This window comes from Protomyctophum parallelum, assembly GCF_964188405.1.
Source record: "Protomyctophum parallelum genome assembly, chromosome: 3".
NCBI classification, from domain to species: domain Eukaryota; kingdom Metazoa; phylum Chordata; class Actinopteri; order Myctophiformes; family Myctophidae; genus Protomyctophum; species Protomyctophum parallelum.
The window spans coordinates 36,111,632-36,132,505 of NC_139698.1; the positions used below are offsets into that span (position 1 = coordinate 36,111,632).

At 42.9% G+C, this 20,874-nt stretch overlaps 1 protein-coding gene across 1 annotated transcript; it reads right to left on the bottom strand.

Moving 5' to 3' along the window:
• Positions 1 to 1,234: 1,234 nt before the first annotated feature.
• On the bottom strand, positions 1,235 to 20,474 carry LOC310855557 (terminal nucleotidyltransferase 4A-like). The gene is made up of 12 exons (XM_083760607.1): positions 19,540 to 20,474; positions 18,941 to 19,064; positions 16,155 to 16,201; positions 15,925 to 16,045; positions 14,938 to 15,045; positions 14,719 to 14,847; positions 8,979 to 9,192; positions 6,681 to 6,807; positions 6,161 to 6,264; positions 5,390 to 5,583; positions 2,655 to 2,792; positions 1,235 to 2,540 (listed from the first exon to the last, which is right to left on the bottom strand). Exons 1-12 carry the CDS (start codon positions 20,322 to 20,324, stop codon positions 2,097 to 2,099), a joined length of 2,535 nt encoding a protein of 844 aa, XP_083616733.1. The 5' UTR covers positions 20,325 to 20,474; the 3' UTR covers positions 1,235 to 2,096.
• Positions 20,475 to 20,874: the final 400 nt, after the last annotated feature.

Genomic DNA, 20,874 nt, shown 5'->3' on the forward strand with positions numbered 1-20,874 from the left:
GCAAGTGGCCGAGATTTTGGGTATTGGAATTCAGCTACAGAAAAGCACCAGGCAGAACAAGGCAGGAAATGGTTGGATGAGAAGATGTTACCGATTGGCCTAGGCTAAAGACAGAAGAATTTAGTCTACTGCATATTGCGGGAAATGATCCAAAATTGAAATCAATGAATAAGTGATGTTTCAAATGAAAGTCAGTGGCAATAACACAATTACAGATTTGGGCACGTAAAATTTCAAGTGACTAATGGTGGTGCAATGGCAAATATGACATTTAAGAGGTTAGCATCATGATGTGGCTTTTTGGCACATTTCTAATCCCAAAGCTCCCTCTTCCGTTGGGAAAATGGAAGCACATCCCTTTCAACTAAGGCCTTCAAATCCATCTATTGCACAGGTCAAGGTAGTATGGGAAATAAACTAGAACACTACAAATAAGATAAAATGTCAATAAATTAAAACCAAATGATATTGCACAACATTTCAAACTGTAAAGTAAGGTGGTACAGTAAACAATGCAATTACTAGTAGTGCCAATTTGATCAAAATAAAAATCCCTTTGTGATGCAAACTTTGCATCCTATAGCTGATTAGTTTCTAAATGGGTCCAAGACAAACATTGACAAAAAAGATGTCCAAAAGGTGAACACACAAAAATAAACAAATGGTACATTCAAAAAAGTCGTCACAGTTAAAGCACTTGAGATAAAGCCCGTTTGTGCCGTTACACAAATAAAATGACGTCAGCAGCATTACACTGCATAGGTAGGAAGGTAGTGCTTTGATTCTGTCCATACAGACAAGTAAGACATGACAGTCTGAGTCATAAGTTACCTTGCTCGTTATCACAGCCATCAAGGGAGTTGCATTCAGAGGACCTAATGAACCCAACTTCCAATCAAAAGCACAGTAAAGACCTAATCCTACTACGCCCAAGGAAGATCAGTATAGGTTCAAACTGTGAAATGCATCCAGACTGATTCAAACCATCTAGGGGGACCAAAGACTCAGAATAGATGAGGGGATTCCAAGACAACATTTGCCGTTTCTCTCTGGGAAAAAAATAGCATCAGTTATTTTTGGAACCTAGTCTTCAGGGTATAGTTTGGGTTTATTGACAACACGGTTTGAGTTACTATTATTGATATCAATCTATGGACAGTCACTTTGAGAGATCCGTGTTAGGAGATATAGCAGCTTGCCAACAGTAAATACATGGTAAATGGGGCCGGCTAACAAAAACATTTTAAGCCACAGAAACACCTTTCATGCATTACTGGATACCTTCCTCCTCAAACCGATACTATATCTAGGAACGATTTCACTTGTTGAATTATGCCAGTGCTGAAGAGGCTCCAGTGTGTAGTGATACACCAGCATTCTTCAGCAAACAAAATAGTCCCAAGATGTAATGTCAGTCAGTGTGGAGAAAGAGCACCTGTAACACATGAAGAGCTGCAATACGTGTCAAATGTTTGTTAGCAGACAATTTTCCGCCATAAAATGTGGGGAATTTGCTGGGCCATATCTCCAAGCACGGCAGGCACTGCCTGAGCGGCTGAGCCAATGTCCATACATTAGTGATGTAGGATATCAAGTGTGCGACTCATATCACCTTATGTCAAAAGACACCACACCAATCACCTTTTTAAAATGTCCTCAGCCACAGAAATAAACGTTCATCTGTTGCATCAGCAATGAAATTCACACAGCTTGCTTGAGTCCTTGCTGGTGTGCATCAAGTTAAAAACAAGTGTTTCTGATTAGTCTGCGATGGCCTACGGCCAGGGTTTACAAATGAACTGGCACCAGCAAACAAGCGCCACGTTGGACCAGTTTCGTCTTAACGTCAGAGTCCGGTTAAACCGGGCAAGAGCCGAGTGGCATCCCTGGATGCCTTCCATTATAAAACAGAAAGATCATTCTAAACCTGGATCAACTTAGGCCTTCAAACCAGAGCATGTATGCTGGATCATTCAGGGCTTTCAGAAACAAGCCTCAAGTTGTACCATTGAAAGCCTTCAGCAATTAAAGTCAAGTGGCATAAACGTGGGACTTCAACAACCAAAAGACAAGTCCAATGATGAAGCTTTAATGTTTCATCTGCTGTGGTTGAGAGGCACAAAGCTGTCCCTCTTCCTGTGTCTCCAGGGGTTGCGGTTACACGGTTGTTGGCTCCTGAACTCTGGCACTGAGCTCTGTAAGTGGTGAACGAGTCCACCTTGGGGACTGCATTGACCTTGAGAATGATTTTGATGGCAGAGACCACTGGCTTGGTTGTGCTTGAAGCTCAAGGTGTGTGCTTCAACAGGGGAGCGGAAGATCAGTCTCGTGGAGTAACCGTGGCCTTGCTGTCCTCCTACCTTAGCATGGTTGAGGTGGTGGGACATAGGTAGAGTGCTTGGAGTGTCAGTGGAGTGGGCGACAGGTGAGGCTTGCATTGTCTGGCGGTGGACAGCACTGATGGAAGGTGGATTCTCACAGTAGAACTGGCAGTCTTGGAGGGAGGGAAGGGTCATGTTGCCTGGAACTGGCATCTGAACCTGGTGTGAAACAAACCAAAGAGCAAAAAGTTAGAAGGTGGCATTATATTCGACTTCCATCCATTATGCTGACATTTCCATCTGAACTGTGGAAAGACAAAACAAACAATCAACCTGTGTTGTATTAGAGATGAAGCCAGCAGGATGTGTGGCTCTGAGATCAGTAGGCAGCTGTAGCAATGGCTGGATTGGGGCCAGGCTGATGGTGTGGAGGGGCATAGCAGTTATACTGCTGGGAGGAGAGTCAGACTCCTGGAAAACAATGCACACGCCCAGACACATTAGAAATGCAACTTATAAATAAAATTAAGGTGTGGAAATAAAATGCTGAGCATTCAGTCGACACTGATCCCATTTGGCAGTCAAGAGTCAAGAGTCCAAAGGATTGAACAATACACACCACCACTATTCTTGGTTACATGAGAGAAAACCTAAGGTCACTCATGAGCTCATAACACCATAACCTATTATTTTGGCAACAGTTAGTATTGTCGAACAGCTACAAGGTTAAATTATTCACCTGGATGAAGGAACAATACAGAAACCCCACCGTCCTTTTGTAAGGGTTACAGCTTTTTGATAAAGCTTGTAACATGACCCTTCACTAAAGCCCACCCCAAAAGCGAATGTCCAATGGCAATCCAAATAGTTTAGAAACGGTCAATGTTAATTTTGCATGGCTCCAGGGAGTCCAGGCTGTGTTGTTGAACATATACAGTAACAGCTTAACTTTGGGAAAATTACACGACCAACGCACCCAGGTGATGGCAATAATACTAATCACCGTCGTCTCTGTGCATTACATGAAAACTGTCGTTAGTTGATGAGTTGGATACAGTTTCTCTCCCTCACATTTCCTCGTATTTCTATTTTATTGAAATAATGTCATTCATGATTGCAGAAACCCCAAGCTGTGGATCAAGGGTGTCGTTGTGGAACCCCCAGCAGCAGCACATGATGGGTCTGAACTGTTATAATCGTGCTTGTAGCCTGGCTAGGGGATCAAGGGTTTCCCTGGAACACAGCTGTGGACCGTTATTGTATTATACTAGAATTTAGCGGCCGCTTAGCGGCCGCTCATCCCAGAGTTACTTTGCCGCGCACTATGGGAAGAAGGAAATTGCGGGAGTTGACTCCACATGTAGTAACGGATGGGTTATTAGTTATTATTATTATGTCCTTATTAGTTTAGTGTAGTGTAGTATTTGCTCCGATTATGCTGTCGGGGAGCATTTTTGGCGCTGATCGACAAAACCCCTGATCTGACGTTACTGGTAGATCGTGATCTACCTTTTGGGCACCGCTTAACTCAACCTTTTTTGTCCCAGGGCACACTTTTCATAGCCTAAAAATCTCAGGGCACACCTAGATATACGGTTTGTGTACACTGTATATATACCGGTGTGTATATATAGTAAATATATATATTATATATATATATATAAATATATATACATATAGAATATTAGTGGTCCATGACATGAAAATGTTTGAGAACCACTGCTGTAAAACATTGGACAATGATGTTTGACAGTCAGCAATATTGTTGCTTATTCTAGATTTATTTTCTGACTTGATCTGGCCTGTTAACATTTTCATAGACCTGGTTGCTTGTTTCCCTCTCAGTCAATGTGGCAACCCTGCTCAATGCCGTGTTGACTGTTCTGTATGATGATTTAGCTTAGAACACAACAGCTAGGAGGATGCAGCAGGCTGATGCCGTCATTTTGCGCAATTTATGTCCCCGAATTTATGGATATGGACTTATGGCTCCATCGCTGCCTCTTTCTTTAGTAGAAGTAGAAATGTAACGTGTTGCTGACTGTTTACGGTACCTCCCTCTCACACGCGCACGCACACACACACACACACAGCTGATGTCCTCTCCCACCGACGTCAGCTGTTCATTTATCTCCTTATTCATACACGCTTTGAGCTGAGAGAAGCTATAAAGCGCCTTTTAAATATGACAATGCTGTATATATATCAGCTGCACAGTTCAGGCAAGTGTCTGTGGCATATGTAACTTTAACAAAATAGTTTTGACAGCTTAAATCCGCGCGGCAGTGTTGTGTCTGTGTGTGTGTGTGTGTGCGTGCAATCAGAAGTACTGGCAGTAGCGAAATAACAAACGCGATCTGTCTAATCGTAGTAGTTAGGTACAAACCAAGTAGTTTCTAAGAACAATGTTAATGTAACCAAGACATTCGCTGAGCGACCTATATTTTAAATGCAGAGATTTAGAAGGAATAAGCGAAATGGTGAGGCGACTATAGGGAAGGTTTCTCTGCGGAGATCCATAGGGGAGATCACATTACAGCAGCCAAAGAGGGAGGAGCTGAGAGCTTTATGGGCACATCTTTTCATTGGCTAGTGGCACATCTTTTCATTGGCTATGCGCACATCTTTTCATTGGCTATGCGCACATCTTTTTCGCACATGACAACTTTAGACTTGTTAATATAGATTATTACATCTGCTATTTGTCAATGTAGTAATTGTACTAAATGTTGCTCGTGTCCCTCTCTCCTCTCAGACTTTATCCGTCCATATGCTCCCCCCTACACAATCAAGGCATTTAGACACCCAACCTAAAGACTGCTTCTGCCTAGGTTGTCCCATAAAGGGCTTTGCCTTCCTGCTGAAAGATATTTGCAGGGTGAGGGGGGTACGTTGGGTCTGTGCTCTATTTACAAAGTGACTTGAGACATGTTGTGATTTGGCACTATACTATTGAATGATCAAATATGAAGAATGCAATATAATGTGCGTTACATTAAGGGATACGTGTTCACAAACTGGGCATTGTTGCTTGACCACCAGGGGCCAGTGTCATGGCTAAAACTTACTACATCACTCCCAGAGGACAGCGAGCATGCTGACAAGGATGATGAGGACGATGAAGACGAATGGTGCTGAGGGCTGGGGAGCGACACAGGAGACGGTGACAGCGAGTCAGCACTAAGGGGAGATGTAGAGTCCCTCTGATCCTCCATGGAAGACACCATCAGCCTGGCAAGACGCTGCTCACAGGTTTCTAGAGCTGGGATCATAAATCATAATCCTATTTAGAGTAGAAAGTAATCAATCAAAAATGTATGTAGAAAACAAATGTTTGCTTGTAGCGAGTCTTGTAGTCAAGCATTTAGGTGTTTTTTTTCTTTTGTTAAAGATGTTTTTTAGGGATTATTTTGCCTTTATTTGATAGTGTACAGTAAGATGACAATATGGGGGGGGGGGGGGGGTGGGAGTGACACGCAGCAAAGATGGGGATTGGGAGTCGAATTAGCAGCCTAGGTGTGCAGACCACTAGGCCTGCCCGGGCGAGCATTTAGTTTTAAATTAGGTGTCATTTAGTTGAGAAGAAGCCCGTTTCTGCATCACTCACAAACATTTAGCATATTAAAATATGTGGAGTATCGGACTATGTCCGATTAGAATCAAACATAGCAGTTAGAACAAACACTTTTCAAAAAAGGCTCAGGCTCACAGTTCCTTATACGTGATTTACACAATGTCACAAGCTGCGTTGTATCGACGTGTTGCGAGCCTGTAGATGTGTGCACATGCAAGTAAAATCTGGCCTTAGGGTTAGTGCAAACATAATATAAACACGTTACCATGATTCCCTAGCTTGGCGTACTGCTTGATACTCCACTTTCTGATGGTCCAGTCCCTGTAAAACAACACTTCTGGGCTCACTTTGATGATGCGTCCTAAAGTGCTGTGAGGAAGGGAGGGAGCATATAGCACATCCAGTACATTAGGCAGGCCATTGAAAACCAAATAATGGGGATTAACACAAAATTTGTAATAGATTAACATGTTAGGTGTTACATAGCGACAGGAAACTGACATAATAATCGTCTCTCCAAGGATATTCTCTTGCTCAGACATTGTTAGAGACATTTCACCGCTGGTAACATCACTCAATGTTAATAGTATTTGTAGTAGATAACAGTAGCACAATTTGCACCCTATGGTCAGAAAAATATTGTAGTCTGTGTTTTTGATTGGATTGCTGAATTCCTACAATGTCCATAATGCTTTAGTACACTTCCCCTCCTTTAAAAAACAACCATTAAAATAAGCTCTGGTTGCAAAAGGGGTGAAGTGACCCTTTAAGTTAAAGAAACCAACCTGTCATATTCTTTGTTGGGGTAGTTGGATGCGTGATGAGACACGCCATGGCTCAGCACCATGAAGGCAAAGTCAAACACCTGCCTGACTTGCAGTACTCCATACGAACTCCGGCCCACATCGTTAGCTAGGAAAAAGAAAAACATTACAAAAGCGGCACAGTATGGGATAAGTGGCTGACATTATAAAATAGAGTGAGACAAAAAGACTGCCAAAGCAGACAACCCGCAACACTCCAAGTTAGAATAATATCCTTATAGGTGCCAGGCTCAGTAATATACAATGGAAAATAGAAGCGCCAGCTTTCCATTGACATTAAAAAGTATACATAAGACAAAAGTTAACTTTTGACACATGTAGAATGTCAATTTTAGTTTAAGACAAGTACAGAGTCAACCCCAGTCAACTAAGGTCGCACTCACACCTCCACTTGGTAGACTTGATGCGAATGGGCAGAGAAATTGCATAATTCTAGTATATTTAATTTGCTGCGTTTGCCTTCACACTGGCTATGTAAATCACAGCAAGGAAACGCAGCAGGGAACTTAATCAATGTGTTCGATTCATAAACTACAAAGTGAAATCTATGGCGTTAAAAAAAAAATATATACACTTGAGGACTCTTGCGACGTAAAGACTGGACGTTGTGTGCGCACTGTGCACGCGCCACTGTTCTTTTGGGCACCACATGACCGAGGCACAGCGCAGACGGGCGTGCAAAATTATCCGAAGTTTACAATCTGTACTGTCCCACTGATGATCCGATCACCATATCAAATTATTATGCATATGCCATGTTATCTATACAGTTTATAGATCATGCAGAGCTAAACATGCGTTTAATTTTGTAGTATTTATATTTAAACAAGATGAAGAAAGTCTCCACTCGGATCCCCACACACACACACACACTGACAAGACAGAATATTCTGTAGTGTTTTGCGTTTCCTTAACCCATTCTGACCTGAGATCAGATTCATACGAGGTTTCCGCCGGACACACACTGGTCCTGATGAACCCATTCTGACCTGAGATCAGATTCTAAAAATGTCAGTCGCTCTTCGATTTTTCAAAAATAGCAGACCTACAAGCTCGTATCGCGCCACTCGGTGGCGCAATACGAGCTTGTAGATCTGCTATTTTTCAATAGATAAAGCATAAAATGATGCTGACACCAAAATGGGTTCCCGTTCAGAATGGGTTAAGCAATTGATTAATGTGCTCGTCTGACCATATTTTGATGAGGGCTTCGGTCTCCTTATTTGACCACGTCTATCCACGGTAACCGCCCTAATGGGACAGCTTTGCCCTGCGAAAAATATGCCTTCTCCATCTCCAACTGCGTTTACTCATCATTCATCATTTACTTTATTTGATTCGGATTGCATGCACAACTGCAGTGAATCAAGTCAGGTGTGCTTGGAAGCCGATCAATGCATTTCCACTAGGAAATAGCTACTCACACCTTTGTCCCCCCTATTATAGTAGGGGCTCTACTGCAGCTGACCGAAAGATCTTTGAGATTAGACTGATATTTTGATTAACTACAAGGTCTCATTTTGTATCGACATTGTACTTTCAAGAAAGAGTGGTTTGGATGTACTTTTTGAAAGTTACTTAGAGTTGCATTAATGTTCCCTCCTCTGTGAATACTATTGGAGCATTTCTTTAAGTTTTAACTGTAAGGAGAACCAAATCTGAGTGATCCTTCTACCCCCGCGCAGCGATCCAGCCTTCAGCTATCCAGCATAAAATGGCTGTTTTTAATGCACTGACCTGCTTTACCACGTCAACCTGAAATGCCAAGCTATTTTTCACAGCCTCCACCTGATCTCATTTTTACCCTAGGTTAGGCAGTCCCGAGAGGACACTTTTGTTCCAGTTTTTATCTGGATAAAAACTTTTCACACCTTTAGGGTAGCGCATACAGAGAAAGATTACGAAACCCATGTTTTCCATTTAAACATAGTAATACTAGTAGTACACTGCGTTGACTGGGGTCCCCTCCTACAAATATTAATTAATATAAAAAATAGATCTACAAGATCACTATGCGTCACCACGTATTTTGAGCTTATACATGTAGTCGCCCCATAATAGGGACACCAGGTTCCATCAGGAGGAATCAATCTTCACTTAAAACTGAGAACACAACATGTAATGGATATGTAATCATCTTCATTTTATGTAGTGTAGTACTTTGTCACAGAGTAGAGCCAAAACAATGTTAAAATGCAGCACAATCAAAACTGGCCCAACAAAATGATTTGTCACACGCACGCATCCTCCATTTCTCACCTGGCTGTAGAGGGTCTTCTATACACAACAAGGATGGCCTGTTTCCATTGCCCATGGCGTCTGCCAATTCCTCTTTGGCCACGTATGCCCCTCCATCTCTCACCCGGATTCCCAGTCTCTGGTAGTTAAAGTCACGCCCATAGAGCGCAAAGAACTCAATTAGCAGGATACCCAGGTTGATGTTGGTGCGCCGCGTGTCGATCCGTGGATGGCGCTGTAACAGACAGATGACCAACCGAGTCGATGAGTTTGACAGTTGACAGTGAGTCAATTGGAGTGTTACACACTATGTTACAGTTTCCCCTACTGCTGTGAAAATGACAAAGCATGGATGCATTTTAAATAGCTTTAAATAGTTAGCTTATTATCCGTTATTACTTTTATCCATTTTTTGTTCATATGCCAAAATAGTACCGTTTTCAGGAGGTGAAAACGCAACAAAGTGAAACCACCTCCCAGAGTGGAAATCTTTGAGAACGCAGTTTCCTATGGTCTCCATATAAAAAGGCAAAACGGCAAAGCCGCAAAACTTATGACATCATGGCTCACGTTGGCTCACAACGCATGTTTATTAGTTCCTACAATGAACAATTCTCCCACCTAACAAGCACCGCTCATCAGCGACGGTAAATGTAAAACCATGATGTAAATTATATGCCTTGTGATAGGTGGCAGGCAGCAGCGTTTATGTAGCCTAATGTATTATAAATTATATAACCATCCCGCGGCACGCTCTGCCTGCATGCTCTGGGCTGCCTGTCAGCCCGTCTGTCACCTCGATGTGTTAGAAAGCAGGCAGCGAGCGACGGCCACAACCCAGTTGTGGTCTGGAAGCATCATTCAAACCCCCGCCGTGAAGGGGGTTCTTCTTGTACGTGGGTGACTGGTCTATTTGGCAGCTAGTTACCGCCACCTAGAAACATTATAGCGTTTTCATAAAGTGTGCGTTCTCATGTAAAGAGTCAATAAAAAAATTATAATAACGCAACAGGACTTTGCCGTTTTATCTGGAGACCGTCGTCTAAAAGAAGCCCGAGTTGAGCGACTCAATGCAGTGTTACCCCTATAGACGAATTCAGAAACGGGTCTCATGGTCGCAGCTTACGTATTTCCTGTAGGCGGAGCAGACCTAGCTGCGATTTAAACCCACCCACCCAACCGCACCTCTTCTACTACATTGAATGGTAGAGTGACTGATGTTAGTCAGCTCAAACATTACTCTTTTACCTGCTTTTTACCAAGACTATCTTTACAAAGATGCACAGAACATCAGAATGAACATGTGTAGTTTATGGCTGCAGTAGTGGCACCATTCAACTGGAGAATTAACGGAATGTCAAAAAATACACTGCAGTGTCTCAACCATTACTCTATGGCTCTGGTCTCAGCCACTGTGGTGTATTTTTTTTTTTTACATTGTTTTTCTCCAAAGTTGAATGTTGCCAGGAACTGGAGTTCATTTAAAGCTAAAATCACTGTGATATTCATTAGCCATGTGTGTCAGTCACCAGCTGCTCCGGCCACCCCAACAGAGTAATCACAGACCAGCTGCAGAGTGCACTCTGTGTCACAGCAGCCAGAACATCTTCACTGACTTTATACCGTCTGTCCCTGCAGATGATTACAACGCATGTCTCTAAAGAGTTATGATAAAAATAAAAATAAACACACCCATGTGAACCGAGTGGTGCAACTCCCCTATCCCCCTGCCTCTCTCTCTCTCTCTCTCTCTGTAATTAGCAGGCAACAGTGCAACATTATCTCTCCCCGTTTCTGGCACAACAGCACCACTTTTGCCCCTACTGGTACTCTAAACATATGGACATAGTCAGTCACATAGGTTAGTCTTTGGAGTGGTTGCACCATAAAAAAAATACAAAATAATAAGTGAATAAGCCAAAAAAGGCAATAACCTCAATGCACACTGCGTCGCTGTCACTCAAGTTACTACTGGCCAATCCCACCGAGTCTTTTCCGGGACTTATCAATTCAAAGGAGCTTTATTGGCATGAGGAAAGCAACATTGACATTGCCGAAGCAAGTGCCACTGGGAAAGAGGGAGTCGCGCCTCTGATTGGCCGAACTCCCCCTTCTGTGGCGCAAGCTTCCGCTCATGCTTCCGTTATGCTTTGCAAGAATCTCGGGAAAGCTTGCCTCCCCTCGAGAGACACACGCCCCAGAGCCGAAGGAGGCGTCTACCGTTTTATGTCTATGTCAATCCTACCAGAGTTGGATTTGCACCAGGCCAAGAGGAAGTGCTTCACAAGTTTACATGTAGTCCCACCCCGACTCAATGGCTGAGCATAATATTGCTTTAAGACTTGCTGTGTTCTCCTAATGGAGCCGTGCTGATTTTGGCATGATGCCAGTTGCACAATGGTAGGTGCTTTAAGGAAAATGGAAGATGGATTTGGACCAGTTGAAAACACAGGAAGTTGCCTACTGCTTGCAGCAGTAGAGCCACACTACACTGCCAAACTAGTGTTTGTAAAGTAGCTCTTCAAAAAGGAATGCCACAGATAATCCACACCATCTAAAAACTATTGTAGCTAAATAAAAGGATACAGAACACCTTAAGGCCCGCCCACAGTAAGTAGAATTCAACGACTCAACTAGGGATGGTCGGGTCATGAAAAGTCGACTACCCGTTTAAGTCGTAGTAATGCCGATTGCGATATTGCAAGCACCTTGACTATCAAAATTAGGAGGTAATCACAATTGTTTTGCATAAGTCAATCATCTCCATGCAGACAATTCTCTTAAAATAGTGGAAATAGATTTACAAGCTTGTGATGAGAGCTTGTAGATCGGCCATTTACACTATTTTAACAAATGTTGAGCATACAATCAATAAATATGTCCCATATTGGCTATAGTACAATACGCATTTTGATAATTTAATTTATTTGTGCAACTTTTGTTTACAAAGCCAAACAGGAAAGTAGTTTTTTCCAGTGTACAATGAAGAAACTATTCAATCGCAATTATTTGTATGACAAATAATCGATCAAATACAATTTAATTTCATATCGTGACAGACTTAATCAGCACTAATTGGAGAGGATGAAGCTACGGAAAAGCTATGTTAAATAACCTTTTCCTGAATGCATGATGCATTTAAACTGACGTAAGTATTACAAGGAGTACTTTTTATAAATAATGTTTGTAATTGGCCAGTTTAAAAATAAATAAAATCACACCCGTGTGAAGCAAGTGGTGCAACTCTGTGTGTCGGTCCCCAGGGGATCTCCGGAACTTCCAGACCCACAGGATGCCGGCCTACTGTACTATACTGACACGCATAGCTCCTTAATGAAGTGGTTGCACCAAAAAAGATCAGACCCCGTCTGAAGTGAGTGGTGCTGTAATATACTTGTGCTTTACAAGCTCTCCTCCCTGGACTCTCTCTCTCCGTGTCTCTGTGGCTGCACAACAGTGACACTTGGTGGTGTGTTAGGCTGTGCAACAGTGTCGCTTACAAGATATGCCATTTCTGTGCTCAGACCCAGGGACACATAGCTGGGCAATAGAGCATCGCAGTACCTCCCCCTTTCAGAACGACGAGTGGCCCTGGAAATGAAATGCAATGCATTCTGACCATAGGATTTTCTTTAAGTATTTATTTAAAGACGGTTACGCCACGGACAAAGCCAACTCGGATCGTGACAAATCATGACAATGAACACAATATTTTGGGCCGATCAAATCATTAGAAAGAAGAAAAGAAAGGCAGGAGACAACACTATTTGTTTTGTTTTTCTTCTTATAAATTATTTGATCGGCCCAAAACATTGTGTTCATTGTCATGATTTGTCACGATCCGAGTTGGCTTTGTCCGCGGCGTAACCGTCTTTAAATAAATACTTAAAGAAAATCCTATGGTCAGAATGCATTGCATTTCATTTCCTGGGCCACTCGTCGTTCTGAAAGGGGGAGGGACTGCGACGCTCTATAGGGTTTGCACCACTCAAAAAATATAGTGTAGCACATTGGAATACACAGTACACTATGGCTCATGTAAAACATTTTGACAGACGGCATTATATGACAGGGCATTAAACATATTTATACTTCACTGTCCAATCTACAAGCCAAAACTCATTGCAGACGTTGTGGGACACCATTGTACGTAAAAGGATAAATGATTAGGCCCTCACAGGGAGAGAACTGCCGTTTATGGAGATTTATGACTCTTCTTAATTACCATATCAGCAGGGCAGTATGCAGTTGGTTTGATGAGACAAGCTGTTGCATTCCGCTATACTTTGTCAGCTTCCTTGAAAGAATCTCTTAACTGCCATGATCCGTGTGGAAAGCCTGGTAACGCGAGGTTACTGCTGCTTCTCTCATGAAGAGGCATGACGGTCATGGCATTATAAACTGCATGCAGAATTTTGCAATTCAATATCCTTACATTATGTAAAATGGCATACGTGGTGATACCAGCTACTACCTTGGTTCCAGCTGAGAGTATTCCACCATGGTCAAACATCAATCCCATGAACATGCAGACAAACTGGTGTCCTTTTAAGGATTAGAAATGCTGCATGGTAAGACTGACATTCTCATATTTCTTAGACCATTCATTACTGACGAATAGAATAAGTAATGGCTGTCCTTTCTGCAAAATCAGGCCAAGGGTCACATAATGTTGTGGTACTTTAAATCTTGGACACACGTCTGTAGGGAATAAAGGTTAAAACACATTTGCTGTATGGGGCAGAGACACTTACAATACACCAGGAAAAAGCCCTGGATGGAGTCTACACAAGAACGCTACGAATGGCACTAGGTGTCACATGGACGGACCGCATCAGAAATGTGGACCTACCACACAACAAGTCAGAGAGATGAGGGTGGCAGGGCACTGGATGGGAAAGAAGCGTACCACCTATGTAGACGTGCTGCGGCGCGACAGCTTGGCTGACAACACTGCAGAGCTCAAGAACCTGATGTTGGATAGGAAATTGTGGAGGGCAGAAATCTAGAAATCCCGAGTTGGTGTTGGCTAGACCTCACTCTTGCAGCAACCAACTAAAACATTATAGTTAATATATTGTGTGCACGGCTTAGGTTATCCAAGATCAATTACTCTAAATGGGTTCGATTTAGATCTCAATTAATAGCCATACCCCTCAGTGTAGAGGCAGGACCTCAAAACTATGGGGAAATTAAATTCACACCTTGCTGCAGCCCTCCGGATCGAAACATTGAGTCTTTAATTAAATCAATTTTTTTGTCTTCTACTTGACTTTTGCTGTGGCCAGTACCTCACCAATATAAGCTGTGCACCGTGCCTCCTTTTGACAAATTGCTCACTTGGATGCATTTGTCAGGCAATCTAAAAATATAAACCAGGGACTAGTGTCGATTCAACTTGAAATTTTGTTTCTACTGAAAAAGTTTTTTTTTTTTGTGACCTTCTTAGTCATGCACATTGGACAACAGAAAATTCCCATCCTTCCCCAACCAAGTTGCTGTAGCTATATTGTAGAAATCATAATATGAAATCTCTGGCACAGAGACTGGGAGAAAGCCGATGCAGTGGTGCCTTGGGGCTCGACCAGTGCACAGACCACATGCTCCTCATGAGCTATGATTTATTATTATTTTTTATCCCACGATATTTTACGTGGAAGGGACATGTTAGGGGATACAGTATAGAGACCAGATTTACTGCATGTTTTTTTGTGAGGGTACCTACTCTTGAGCTATGTTTGAATCAGACTTGTGTGTGTACCTGTAGGAAGCTGACAGCCATAAGGATAAGACTATAAGAGCTGATGCCCCCGGTGAAGACTTCATTCAGATCTCTCTGCAGCAGGAACTGCTTCAGCACAAAGATCAGGGGAGGAAGCACAGTGTATTTCTGCCAAACAGAAAGAGAAGAAAATAAGGGATTAACAAAGAAGTTACATAAAAAACACACACACACACAGTTCGGCTCCACAAGGCTTACCTTGAGGTAGCTCTTGATGAGCTGCGCTGCTCTGACTGCAGTCTCCATGTTGAAACTGATGTCCACCTTTACCTCAGTCTCCTGGTCTGTCAGCTTAATGATCGGCACCTGTTGGCAGGGCAAGAGTTATAGCATATAGCAGCCCACAATCCCAACACATGAAGCAGTGATTGTGATTAGGGTCAGTGACCTACTTGGTACACAAAACACTGCCTTTCCTACCTAGATATAGCCATATACAATTGCCTTAAACCAGGCCTCAGGGAGATATGCACACAAAATCTCATGTACTCTCTCCATAGCACAAGCATTATGAACAATTGTTAGTCTGAAGGCATATTTAATTCTTCAAAAACTATGCCCATCAACATTTCTTAAAAAGGTAACAAGTTGACTTAACCAAAGTCCTATGGTTCTATTATGAGGCAGACATAAAATAAGAATCTGCCGACTCTTGAGGCACTGGTAAAACTTTGATTTCTCTATGCACGACACTAGATTTAAGATATTTTCAGGGCATTTCTTTAGCCTTTATTAACAGGGACAATGGATAGAGAGGAAATGCAGAGAGAGAGTAGGGGAGGGGGGAGAGAGAGACACATTCAGTAAAAGGTCCGGCTAGGCCCAGGCCGTAGCGTAACGGTCTGGGCACCGGACTGGTAATCCAGTCGCAGTGTGCCGCGGGTTCGACTCCCGGACCCGACACGGCCTTTACTGCATGTCATCCCCCCCATCTCTCTCCCGTTTCCTGTCAGCCTACTGTCTGTCCCTTCAAAAATCAATAAAAGGCGTAAGCCGCAAAAAAATATCTTTAAAAAAAAAAGAAAAAAAAAAAGGTCCGGCTAGCCAGGAATCGAACCAGGATCTCGCTGATCAGAGTATTGTGCCCAGTGCCATCGGGTCAAGTCTTGGCGCTGGAATTACAGTGCCTAACAAACTCAAGACAAAGAATTCAGATTTACTACTTTGGTCTACCACAGTACTGACCGAAGCCTTGTCGAGGACTTTGATAGGATAGGATCCAGCTATATTGCGTTTCCTCAGGGCTTGTTCCAACTCCTGGAGAGGGGGGTGGTCCCACTTCCCAAACACTACGAGGTCAATGTCACTGGAAACAAATTTGTTTAATTAAGAACCCCTTAAGATTTGATTTATTTTGCATCAACATAATAGGCCGTTTAGGCCCATACATAAATGAGATTGCACACAACATTTACCTTGTAGGTAGATATAGTCCTGTGCTGAAGCTGCCAAATATCTCCACCTGCAAAATCAACAACAAAGTTATTACGGTAACACTACAACATCAGAGCAAGGGGGGGGGGGGGGGGGGGGGATTACTATTGTTTATAGAAAACATAAAGAGTGAACACAAAGCAGCTTTCTTATTTAGAAGTGCTGAAGGCATGCTGCATCACTAACCTAGATCATGACAGGGAATTCCATAGGGAGACTTTGTTTTAAAACATTTCAAATCAATGATCATGCTCCATTGTGTATCCGACAATTTGAAAATGTTTTAACACTCATTATGCCCAGGATGTGTCCACACGTTTTCATAATTACACCGTAGGAGGCTCAGGTTATGTGGATAAGTCTTTAGGTCCTTTAAAAGCTAAAATCCATTTGACAGCGACCTTTGCTAGGCAACACCTTGCTCATCCGCCCAAGAGCCGTTTTGCTAAGCACGCAGCCATTCACTTCCTGGTTTACGGGCCAACAATCTGCCCCATTTACTCAGGTAGATGGAATAGAGGTAAGGTCACCAACGTTATTTTCGCCATCATGCAATTTCAGACGGCAGATTCGTGAGACTGTCCGCCGTTTCCTGTCTGGAAGCCAAATTTTGCGAGACCTCCGAGACAAACTATACCTGCTGCTGTTTAGAGCCGCAAATAAAATGATGTAATGTGCACTCGAAGAGCAAGGGATTAGAAAACCTGTGATATGTCTTATATTCCTGAACCGATTATATGACAAAGGTCTTAATTGTTCATAAATAATGTTTGTTATGAGCTGGTCCAGCCAGCTGCATTCACTGCCATGTATTCATGGAACTTCCGGTGTGTGATTTGGCTCCCATGAAAGTGCCCAGTCACGTGACCATGACCTTTCCTTCTCTAAGCTTCCTTGATTTACTCTCTGAATCTACGGCGCTGTCCGTGGTATTGATAGGACGATGATGTTCTGTCCCAATTTCTGACTTCATCATGCATCTCGTTGGGGCGGAAGGCAGGGCTTTTCAGAGTAAAATCTGCCATATCTGCTGGTAGTCTAGCGCCTATATTTTGAAAGATGCTGGCGCATCCGTTAATATACAGGAGACATGCCTCCACAATGTTGAACTGCACATCTCACCATTATACACGAACAACAAAATAATTTAATAATTGTAAAAGTTATTTAGTAGTATTATCATACTATACAATACAGATTGGTCAAAATAACATGGTCAAAATAACATTGTATTCACTAAAAACATTTACATTACATAGTGGAGCTTTTAAAACCCTAACCTCGCATCACCAGGCTTTTCACCTCAGAGGAAAGCCTGGTCTGTGTTACAAAAGTACTGTGATCTGGTCGGGAGCAGATGATATTGTTATGTCGTGTTGTAGTCATTAGGTTAGAACCCTCAAAACGGGACAACAATAAAAGCGTGACTCCCTCTCGTAGCCTTTTATTGGGTTCGAGGGAAAGGAAGTTCCAGATAGAGGGTTCGGGCCTGACGACTACAAAACAATGACTACAACATGACCTAACGATATCATCCGCTACCGACCGGATTATAAGCCCGAAAAGGAATGCTGCCCAGGCAGGCTACTTAAACCCCAGCATCCAAATCCCCAGCATCCGAATCCAGTCAGAGGGTTTTTTTTGGCCAGGGACAGCTCAGAATGTTTAGAATGCTTCCAAGAAAAGCTGCTTGCTCCAAGAACCGTAATTCTAGGATGCGTTTCGGAGGGCGGGGGGTGGGGGGGGGGGGGGAGTAATGACATGAAACATCCGGCTCCAGCTCTCATTTGGCAATGCAATTGAACATAGACAAATTATAGTATGATGCTGTAGTGTACAAACTATTTTAACATCAGAATCTGTTTATTGGTCAGATATGTTCACGTGTTAGGAATTGAACTTGCATTGCAAAATGGAATGCATTCAATGCAAGAGTCCCTTTTGTAAAAAAGTATAAAAATGTCTTCATAAATAAATGCTTGGCCAAGCTAGATGCACTGTGGTTGAGTCAAACTTGAATACCTATGCAGTGGTGGACAGGTACATTATTCTTGCAGCCTTTGCTTTAAAGATTTTATGCTTAACTTTTCTGATTGATTATATCGTTTAAATATTTAAGTGCCAAATGAAACAAGTATAAAATAGAAAAGCTAAACATTAAAAGCTTGCTGTGAATATACATTTTAAAAGATGACAAAGGTCAAGGTCTTCAGCAGGGATGAGATTTGAATGATCCAAGTGCTGTATAATGCACAATAATGGTCACCTACATTAAAAAGGAATAAATGTATTATAAAAGCAAAGAACCATTGCAGAAGAGCTGAAACAGGGGTTTATAATAATTCCATGACACACTGCATTTAAGTTGTTCTCTAACCGGACTGAGACCTAATGAAGACCCACAGTGGTCGAAACGGTGTTTAAATTTTGAATAGGCTACATTTTCTACTGGGAGCCAAGTTAGTGTGGAAACTTCACTTACTTTCCTCTAACCAGACTTGACACAACCTAGTGCCACCCATGCAATGCAACAACTTGAGGACAGACATTACTATGGTCAGATTAAGATGATAAAGGGGGGGAAGCAAGCCTAGAAGTTTAACTATTTTATTATTAACCCCATTATTGATTTGTTAAATTAGTAAAATGTTGCTCATTTAGCAAGCAGGATCTTGACATCTGCTGGCATTTTACCAAGAGGTACAGTAGGCTACCTGATATACATCACCTTATTGCAAACGGTATGGTGGAGACTGGAGACACTTACACGTGCTGTGGGCCATAGGTCCTTAATGACACTTTCTATTCTGGTCACCACATCTCTCCTCATTGCTTCTTCCTCAGGGCGTGGAGACATGAAGTTGAAGAAGTCTACTATCTCCTCGTGTAGACTACAATGCAAAGGGGATATAGAAGTGTGTTAAAACAGTGAACTCGATAGCACCATATTAGTCAGTCACTGACACTGGTACTGAACAACCAATGAATATTTGAATTTTGCTTGAAAGGACCATTTAGAACCCCATCAAGAAACGTTGAGGGTTCCAGGACCCCAAAAAGATGGCAGGCAGCACGAATTTATGTAATTTGCCTGGCTATTTTGGCAAATTGATTGTAATTCTTGGTTGTGGCAATTCAATTTGAACAGCATGTTGCCAGCCGCATGCAGTGTTAAAATAATTAGCTCTCTGTAGGCCTAAGTGTTCATGCTCGATCACGTAACGCTACGCTAGTAAACGTCACTACGCCGGCCAAATGCAATGTGTTATAATAACTCGTGTCGGCATTATAGCCAGGGGTTGACCGTGGATTATTTTTTATTGGACCAAACCAGTCATTAGTCATATTACATTTGAAAACTCTTACCCGTTTATACCGGGGCTGTATCGCCTCGTTTTCCATATACTGTAAGAGTCTGAATAGTTCCCATTACAGCTATTGGAGAGTAAATGGTTGATTCCGTGGAAGGTGTTGGCTCTGTTCAGCTGTCTCTTGCGCCCAGTAGAATACTGGTGGTGATGTTTTATTCCCCCGGGAGGGCTGTGGGTTTGATTCCCGTAGTGATGTTTGATTCCCCCGGGGGTGTGGCTGCCAGATTGTTGCCTGCTGCTGCGACAATGTTGCTGCTGAGGAGCGCTCTGATGATGAGCCGGGGAGAGTGTGAAATGCTGCTGCTGTCTGGGAAGATTCACGTGCTCGTCGAGGTGCAAAAAGCGACTGGCTTCCTCCACGATGTTCAGATTGTCTATCTGCAGCGAGGAGCTGGAGGGCGACGAGCTCTCTGCCTCATCAGAGTCCAGAGAGGAGGAAGACGGCGACAGGGAGCCCTTCCTCCGAATGCTAAACGTCTCGCCCCCACCACCATTATCCTGCTGCTTCGTCAGTTTCCCAAATGCCACCCCTCCTCCTGACGGCGGCGGTGCGTGATATTTACACGAGTCGGTCTTCTTCGCGCACGGCAGACATGCACCTTGCATTTGAAAGTTGCGCTGGCCGCTGATGCTGGAGTTTGTTCGAAATCCCTGAGAGGTTTCCCAAATGTGCATCATCCCTAAGGAATGATCAGGTCCCTTCTGCTGCTCCGGCTGCTGCTGGATCCAAACGCCGCCGCTAGTGCTGGGATCCATTGAACTTGAGTTAGCGTACAACATACAAATCTCCCCGCGGGACAGTGACACGCAAGCCGGCGAATCACTTTGCACAAACAAATCTACCGCTGCGGAATGAAATAATATTTTGTACTTATCCTCGAAGTAGCTTCATGCCCGGGAATCTGTAAGATTTTTGTACAAGCAGCTTGTTCAACTCCACTCCCCTGTAAGCCAATATGGCGCACCCACTAGCAAAGTATCAGCTAGTGCGCATGTCTGTGGGATTTAAACCTTTGGACACACCCCCTTTAGGCTTGACTGATCTGGACAGTCGGCGGAAATAGCAGATCTAAAAGCTCACAACCCGTAGCATACGCGACGCGTTATGAGCTTGTAAATCGGCTATTTTCGTATAAATCAGGCGATATCGTGATACAATGTGAAAGCAGTTAATTCAGAAACTTAGTAGTGGCCAGTGGTCTGACAATAAAGTCATTTTCGTTGACAGTATTTTCTGGTCTCAATGTCGCAAACCAATTTGTATGGTTTGTAAAGCACAATTGAAGTACCGGTATTTCATTATAGCCTCTATCAGTCTTCAGTAGGAGTA